This window comes from Balaenoptera musculus, chromosome 6, assembly GCF_009873245.2.
Source record: "Balaenoptera musculus isolate JJ_BM4_2016_0621 chromosome 6, mBalMus1.pri.v3, whole genome shotgun sequence".
NCBI lineage: Eukaryota > Metazoa > Chordata > Mammalia > Artiodactyla > Balaenopteridae > Balaenoptera > Balaenoptera musculus.
The window spans coordinates 115,171,541-115,179,642 of NC_045790.1; the positions used below are offsets into that span (position 1 = coordinate 115,171,541).

An 8,102-nucleotide genomic window follows, 5' to 3' on the forward strand; every position below is an offset into this window, starting at 1 on the left:
AGGAGCAGGCGCCCCTCCCGTGAGCCAGGTGGGGTGGCGGCGGGGGCGGGGGTGGGGGGTTGGTGCTCAAAGCGGGACCTGCAGCGAGGGGCGCACAGGGTTGCCGGTCCTTCCCGTGCCCACTCAAAGCCCCCGTAATAGCCCGGGACCCGAGCCCACGGTGTCCAGATGCACAGGCAGAGATGCGTGTTCAACAAAGTCATCGTGAATTGTTCTCTGAAGTTTTTTTTTTTTTTTTTTTTTACTGTGGAACACTTCAAAGGCACAGAGAACAGTGTAACAGAAGCCTGGGTGTCCACCCCCCTCCTTGCTGCACCCAGACCCCCTGTGCCCACCCCAGTCCTCCAGCCCGGTGATCTGGTCCCTGTAAAATAAATGCTGTGCCCTCTACCCAGGGCTGTGGCCCAGGCACCCTCCCTGGCAGCCCCAGCCCTGTTGCGAGCGCACCCAGAAGAGAGGCTCGCTCTAACACTCTCCTACTAGACCACCCTGTCTGAAGTCTGCTCTGAAAACTGATCCCGGAACCCACTTTTCACCAACGGGCAGGAGCACAAGGTAGTGGGTGGCGGTAAGATGAAGGGCGGGGTCAGCGGGGACTCCTGGGACGCTCTTACCTGTAGCTGAGATCACAGGGCCTAGCAGTTTGAACGTCTTGGAAGTCCAACCACGGACCTCAAATGCTCCCATGCTAGACTGCAATCTGTCCCACCCAAGACACGCAGCTGTGCCGCGCGTGTCTGCAGCCGAGCCTAGCGGCAGGTGTGGGTCCACCCTAACCCCCTGGGCTTTTTATCAGCACAAACCACCCATTAGGCCACGGTCAGCAGCGTGATTCTCAAGCATGAAGAACGGGCTGAATTAGGAAAAAAGGGACACTGCATATGAATTTTAGAATTTATTAAATAAGAAAACTGTCAATTTGAACAGGATGCAAAAAGGACGTTTATTTAAAAAAATAACATCCATAGGAAAACAGCCAAAAAGGCATCTAGTGCATGTTACGCCTCCCCTCCAACAGGAAGGGATTGGAAAGGCACCTGGGGAGACGTCGCCCTGACCCGGGAAGGCTCTGCCTAGGCTCCAAGTCCCTGAATCCTACATGTCATCGTACAAGATGCCGCCTGGAACGCGTAGCAAAACCCTCCAGCCAACACCGGTTTTCCAGTGCACTTAGATGGTGTCCCACCGTGGAATGCCTGTGCTGACCTTGGTCCCTGAGGGAAGACAATGGCAACCACCTCGTGGGGCATCCATGCTCAGGTCACCAAGCACAGGAGCCCCCCGCCCCCCGGAAGCTGAAGGAGTGGTCTGTGAGCCAGAGGGGGCGCTGAGCACTGGCAGTAAGGCACAGGCCCCCGTCTGAGGCGCGTGCTTACGTTACGGCTCATTTAGTGTTTTTCTCTACTTACGAAAGCAAAGACAATCAACTGAACTTATCTTACAGTTCATATTCTAGAATGACAATGGAAAACACTCATCACAGAATTGCTGTTTTCGTTTAGTAACTAAAAAAAATCATCGGCTTTTAGAGAAATGTCTTCCAGTAGATGATAAGCGTCTATAAACAGCGGGGAGCTCGCCAAGAAGGGCGACACGAAGCACAGGAGCTGCTCTCGCATACGGGAGCTGCTCCTCCCTGCGTGCGGCTAATGATACTGTTCCAGACCATGAAGTTAGTATCTCGTGATAGATATTTTTACTGTGTGTGAAGACTGCACATTCAGAGACATGGTGGCGTGTTGGAATCCGTCGGGTAATGGTTTCAGGATGTAAACAGAGCTGTGAGCTGGAAGCACCTCCGTGGTTCTCAAGACTCCTCCCCCTGATCTTTAATTTCAGAAATTCTGTCTATAGATTTAAGGATTTCAGCAACAAGATTCAACGTTTCAGCTCCAGAAACCAGCTGCCTGAAATAAAAGCACAGATGTTACAGATGGTTTCTACAACTGCTCCAGGGCAATAACAGAAGCTTTGGGACCTCCCTGGCAGTCCAGTGGTTTGGGCTCCCCGCTTCCACTGCGGGGGGCACAGGTTGGTTCCCTGGTCGGGGAACTAAGGTCCCGCAAGCCACACAACGCAGCCCCCCGCCCCCACCCCCCCCAAAAAACCCCGAAGCATTAAAGCAGAGAAGTTCCAGAGTGAAAAGTGAAGAGTTTTTAAATCTTAGATTCTGTCTCAAGAGACTCTTTGGACTGGAGTTAAACGAGACGGGCTTCCCTACCCACGGCTGTGTCTGGACACCCGACTGGCTTCCCTACCAGCAGCTGTGACTGGACACCGCTGCCGCTGAGCTCAGCCCCGCGGGAGAGAGATCACAGCGACGGCGACCGACCCCACCCAGGAGCCTCACTGTGCCCTGCATGTCTTGGGCCTTCTTCAAGTTTATGTGTTTTTACAAGAGGGAAAGTATTATTCTTTTTCACTCAAAACCTTGGTGCCTCGTAGGTGATTCAGATCTGGCTGACGTTAACCCTCAAGCCTCCCAGGTGAGAATGGTTATCCCTCCGTGGACCACGGAGGGCCTGCTCGCCAAGGATGTGTCGTATGACCGCGGGGTGAACAGGATCACTGAGCCCCACCCCACGAGGCTGCAGCTTGAAACGTCAGCTAAGCACCCCCTCCAACCCCTGCACTCACTTGATAGAGGCATGCGCGTTGTTCATGACAACACGGAGGTTCTGCAGGGCCACCTCTGCGTTCTGCTTCACCACTGTCAGGCTGGCGCCCTGGCCTGACCGCAGGGCTTCGTTCTCCCGCTTGAAGTTAGAGACCTGCGCCTGGGCCCGAGGTGGGGGGTAGGGGGCGGGTGTGGCAGCGTTAGGACTTTTTCCTGGCTAAACAGGAGAGCAGCTAAAAGGCCATCTGACTGGCACCAGACAAGGCACCCTAGGTAGAGGCAACAAGGGGATGATGCCCTTTCCTAACTGGGGGGTAGCAGGCCTCCTAAAGGACACGGGCCTAATGCTGTCCCTGGTACCTCACATGTCCTCTGGTGTGCACGTGCCACCCCCCGCTGTATAGTGATGCCCTCGACACTCTTGTTGGGCACAACCAGGAGGCCCGGGAGGAAAGCTCACACTGTCCTGATTTGGGTGCTTCATCTGCTAGGGGGAGCAGGAGGGGGAGGGGAGGAAACCCCAGCAGAGATTCTTTGGTGCCTTTTTTTGGAATTCACGAATACGTGAACCGTTTAAGACCCTCTCTCTAGTTACCTGGAGCAAGCTGATTTCCTGTTTCAGTTTTAGGACGTGATTTTCTGCCTTTACTGCCCGTTTCTGTTATTCCCCCCACAAAAAAAGAAAAAAAAAAAGGCATCACTGATGTGGTAACATGGACACAGGACGCATCCCCTCCCTCCCCGCCCCTCTCCCTCACCTGGCGGCCCCGGCCAGGCGGGCCCACCCCGTGGCTGGGCAGCCCATGGTGAGGGACCCCTGCTCACTGCCGGCCTGCCTGGGCCCACCCAGACCCACGTGCCCCCGGGGCAGGACTTGGTGCCCTGTAGGGAGCGACACACCAGACACTTCACAGTGTCCAGCCAGGCCGGCCCCGCCCAGCTCCCCCACTGCGAACCAGGAGCCCGTCTGCTCACGGTCACGCGCTCCAGATTCCGCTCCACCTGCTGCGCCACCGACTCCAGGTCGTGATAGTCCCTCTCCTCCTTGATCATTTTCGCTTCTAACTTCCGCTCAAGCGTCCTCACCCTTGTGAAGGAGAAAGCCCAGGTTATTGGTAACTCCCTTGACTAATTCTAAGAATGTTAGACTATAAGGAGTTTTAATTGGACTGATCAAATAAAAACCACAAGAGCCCGAGGTTTCAGAATGCACCTTGGGAGGAACAGCTGTGAGGCAACAGGCTCAGAGCTGGATGCGAGTCAGCGCACGGCCAGGGGCGCCCTGGGGCCGTCTGACAGCTCTGCTGCTCCGTCATCAAGTGGGCTTGATTTTGCTGTTTCAAATACGCTTTTACACAGAACATAAGAAACATACCTGATGCTGAGGATTTAATGCAATAAAACCCACGCTCACACAACTACTGAAGCCCGTGCGCCTAGAGCCCGTGCTCGTCAACAAGAGAAGCCACTGCAATGAGAAGCCTGCGCACCACAACGAAGAGTAGCCCCCGCTCGCCGCAACCAGAGAAAGCCCGCGCACAGCAACGAAGACCCAACGCAGCCAAAAATAAATAAATAAATAAACTAATTAAAACAAAACAAAACAAAACAAACAATAAAAACCCAGGCACAAATAGCTGCTGAGCCTGCGTGCTGCAGCTGCTGAGGCCTGTGCCCCGCGCCCCTGGAGCCCGTGCTCCTACGGCGGGAGAGGCCATCGCGGTGGGGGGCCCGCGCGCCGCAGTGAGGAGTGGCCCCCGCTCGCCCGCCGCGGCTGGAGAGAGCCCGCGTGCAGCGGCGAAGGCCCAACACAGCCCAAAAAATAATAAGTTAATTAATTAATTAAAAAAATAGAAAAAAAATTAAAAAAAAAAAACAAACCCAGGCACAGTCCAACTCCGATACTTCGTTATCGTTTTCGCATTGGTTTCTTTGAGGGTCAGAAGATGATTTGAATTGCAAGCCTAACTCAAAACGTACGTACATTTCTGTTTGAGTTTCAGAGAAGCTCTGAACCTCAGTCAGCTTCCTTCTTAACTTAGAATTTTCATCTTTCAGCTGTAGAAAAAGAAAATCCTTATTAGAAACTCAGTGTCTCACTACACAGGGATGTGTGCTTCTGCTATTTGGCTCTAGAACTTCTTGATATGCAAAAATATTGCAAGAGTCATCCTACAGTCCACGTACAGAGAAAAACCAAGAACAAAGTTGCCTGCTTTTTAAAGGCCTACTACAGTCCCAGACTCCAGTCTTACTCAGATCTTGTAACTCTTTCTTAGGTGACTATAATTTTTCAAATGCCCTCAGGACACCGGGCAAGCTGTCCCCGAGCCACCAGCTGGGGTGGACCCTTTTCTGAGGGGCAGCGCGTTGAGGGTCTCCCTGTGCTCCAGTTCACACCCCCTCACAGCCCTCTGCGGGACTTTTTGGCGGTTACGCTCACGCCGGTCAGACAGACCACAGGCTGTCTTGTCCTTGGAGCCCACCCCCCAGGCCATCAGGGACACTGGGGGCTCCAGGCTTCCTCCAAGAATGCTGCTTAGACACGAGCCATGACCAGGGTGCCGACGCACAGCCCCCCTCACTTACTGCTTCGTAACTTATCTGCAGCGTCCGAAGGTGCCTGTCCCCCAGAGACTCTCCGGGGACTGTGAAGTCGGTGCTGGGGCTCCCGGCTGGGGAGACGCGGGAGTCGGAGTCGCTCAGCGTGCACGGAGGCAGAGACTCGGGCCCCACCAGCTCCGACGGGTTGGAGAAAAAGGAGACATAGGTGCTGCAGGGCGACGTGCTGGCGGTGACCCTGGAGGAGTGGGTCTGCTCCACGGCAGATGGCAGGTAGGCCCCGTCCCACCCTTCGTCCTCGTCCTCGTCCTCGTCCAGGACGTCGCCAGCCCCCGTCGGGTCTTCGAAAAACGGCTGCTGATACTCCAGGCCATACCCCATGGTCTGGGAGGTGGGGGAGTTGCGGTCGAGTCCCAGCGAGTGCCTCGTGGCTTCCTGAAGAAAACAGGGAGGCGATGCTGACTCAGGAGCCGTCGCAGGCCCTTCTTCCTAGACGTCTGATGTTGGAACAAGAAGAAAGGCCCATCTCGGCTACGGGGAAGGTGAGGGGCAGGAGGGACCCAAACGGCTCTGAGCGCCACCCGGCTTCTCCGCCGGGAGCAGCGGCTGCCCCGCTTTGCCCCACAGCCCTCGGCCAGCCTCCTGGGAGGGAACGCTGCACGTCAGAAGAGAGACGGCCTCCGGAAGGGTTTTCTGTCTAAGGTCACTGCAAACAACGCCTTAGGTTTACCTTTGAATAAATTCTGCTGTCGGTATTCTCTTTCGACAGGCCAAGGTTCTTGCTTTTCAGAAACTCTTTAAAGGAGAATGGATTTGCCTCTTCAAGATCTCCAAGTTTCTCACCTGAAATGATAACAGATGTCACAAACGTGAAAAGTCTCCTGAAGGTCCTTAAAGGGAACTTCCCTGTTCGTTGCTTTTTCCGGAACATGACCCCAGCTAAGATGGGGAACACTGCCTTCGTCCTTCCACCAGACCTCAGCAACACTGGGAAATGAGAAAGCTGGCTGATAAAACAGACCAACTCGGGCATTCTAAATTCTCCTTCTCGTCCCAGCCCCTCGGTCCTCACACCTTGCTGCCCACGGGGTCCACCTGGGGACATGTAAGGCTGCCACGCGCCTCCACTCCCATGCAAAGGGCTTGGGCCGCAGCCTACGCCGGAGGCTGGCAGAGCGCACGTGCAGCCATGTGAGGAACCACTGCTCCGCCTCCAGCCTTTTCCCCACTCACTCTCCAGCTTTCCCTTCTCTTTCCCACTCTCCCGGTTCCCAACCAGCCACCCTGCGGCCCTTTTGGCCCACCAGTGATCCAAGCCCAGGTGCCAACCCTGTATGAAGTTGGCTCCTGTAACCCTGGCCCCACTCTCTCCTCAGACCCCTCAGGTGTGACTTCCCACCCCCTGCCATCCCTCATGCCCAGGTTCTCCTGCCCCTGTGCCCACTTTCCCTCCACCCGCGGGTCAGGATCGACTGTGGGGCTCCACCCCCACCTGCTCTTTCGGGCTCCAGGTGTACTAGTTATATGCTGTCAGACTGACAGCCCTGCCGCTTGGCACGTGCCTGGCACGTGGAGACATGGACGGAGAGAAAAAGAAAGGATTACTGAACTACTGTACCTCCAAAGTGCGTGTTCTGGGCTCCTGATGGACCTTGCTTAGTGCCTTTCCCCTTTCCATAGGCAAAATCTGCAAAGAGACATCATCACCCCACCGTGATCACGGAAAGCCTTTATGACCACAACTTTTTTTGACATGCGGTCTCTATTGCAGTGGTTCTTACGGCCTGGGCAACTTTCAGAGCACAAGCCCCCGGGCTCCTGCCCCTGGAGATAGTCTGACGTCCATGGGCCCTGGCATCTGTGATTCTGAAAAAGCTCCCGATAGGTTTGATGCCCCGTGGGGCAGGCGCACGTCCTCCGTCTTATGGTGTCTCCTGAATGCCCTCGTGGGTTGTCATTGGCTCTCAGACCCTGACAGAATCACCTAAACGCTCCCTGAACACCCTGGACCCCAGGCGGTGTAGCCGCTTGGGGAGAATTAGGATGAACTAAAGATGGCCTCTGCCCAGCTGCAGCGACCAGAGGATGGCTACACCTGGTTTCCCACCCTGGCCTACTGGATGAAGATTCCCTCATCCTCCCACCTGAAAGAGCCAGGTGGTTTCCTGTGTTGCCACTGGGCCTACCTCTATGCCGGCATTTGCCATGGTGTACTGGAACTGTCTGGCTGGGGGGGCAGGGGGTTCTCCAAGAGGAGACTGTGAGCTCCAGGGAGCGGGACTCCCATCCACTTGCGTTTCCTACTCCCAGCGCCCGGCGCACGGTGGGGCTAGTGGTCACCGTTGGGCCGGGGGTGAGTTGCGCTATCGCGCGGGACCTACAGGTAGTGCCGGCACCGGGAGTCCCTGAGGCTCGTCTCTCACCTGTGTCTCCCACGGAAGCTAGCACCGGACTGGGCACATAGCACATAAACGTCGGCCGAATGCCGAAGAACTGGGACTCCAGGTCCCTGGCTTGGGGGCGCTCACAGTCTAGCTGGGGGAGACAAGACCGGCGCTCATAGAACGCGGGAGCTGTAATAACAACAAGAGCGACTTCACCGCGCGCCCGCCTCACCTGGACCTCAGCGCGGACGCCCGCCCGCCCCCCGCCCGCTCACCGTCCGGAATGACGAGGCTCCGGGGCCGGGACAACGGGGTGACGCCGGGGCGGCGCGCGTAGCCCGCCATCGCTGCGGGCCCCGCAGCGCCAGCTCTCCCTAGCCCGGCAGCTGCGGCTCCATGGCTCCGACTTCGCCCCGACCGCGGACCAAGTCGGCCACCCCCGTCGCCCGCCGCTCGGCCGCTGCTCCAAACCTCTGGCCGCTGCTTCTGCTCCGCGCACCGGAAGCGCAAGCCTGAACGCCTCGGGCCGGCGCCGGGGG

At 56.6% G+C, this 8,102-nt stretch overlaps 1 protein-coding gene across 3 annotated transcripts; it reads right to left on the reverse strand.

Annotated features, from left to right (window-relative positions):
• Positions 1-924: 924 nt before the first annotated feature.
• Positions 925-8,093, reverse strand: ENTR1 (endosome associated trafficking regulator 1). 3 transcript variants are annotated; one of them, XM_036854529.1, is made up of 10 exons: positions 7,839-8,093; positions 7,603-7,752; positions 6,798-6,866; positions 5,910-6,022; positions 5,207-5,614; positions 4,602-4,675; positions 3,593-3,704; positions 3,213-3,275; positions 2,638-2,777; positions 925-1,907 (listed from the first exon to the last, which is right to left on the reverse strand). In XM_036854529.1, the coding sequence occupies exons 1-10, from the start codon at positions 7,906-7,908 to the stop codon at positions 1,808-1,810; spliced, it is 1,299 nt and encodes a 432-aa protein (XP_036710424.1). In that variant the 5' UTR covers positions 7,909-8,093; the 3' UTR covers positions 925-1,807. The 3 variants fall into 3 exon arrangements, with proteins under 3 accessions (XP_036710424.1, XP_036710426.1, XP_036710425.1); XM_036854531.1 differs by having other exon boundaries at positions 2,638-2,834; positions 7,839-8,061; XM_036854530.1 differs by lacking the exon at positions 7,603-7,752 and having other exon boundaries at positions 2,638-2,834.
• Between the last annotated feature and the right edge of the window lie 9 nt (positions 8,094-8,102).

Bases quoted from the DNA above. Each gene is read 5' to 3' on its own strand.
- ENTR1 (XM_036854531.1), bottom strand. From the start codon at position 7,908: ATGGCGGGCTACGCGCGCCGCCCCGGCGTCACCCCGTTGTCCCGGCCC. The intron at 6,867-7,602 runs GTGAGAGACGAG...GTCTCTTTGCAG, and splicing joins AGCTTCCGTGGGAGACACAG to ATTTTGCCTATGGAAAGGGG. The intron at 2,835-3,212 runs GTAACTAGAGAG...TCTCCTGTTTAG, and splicing joins AGGAAATCAGCTTGCTCCAG to CCAGGAAAAAGTCCTAACGC.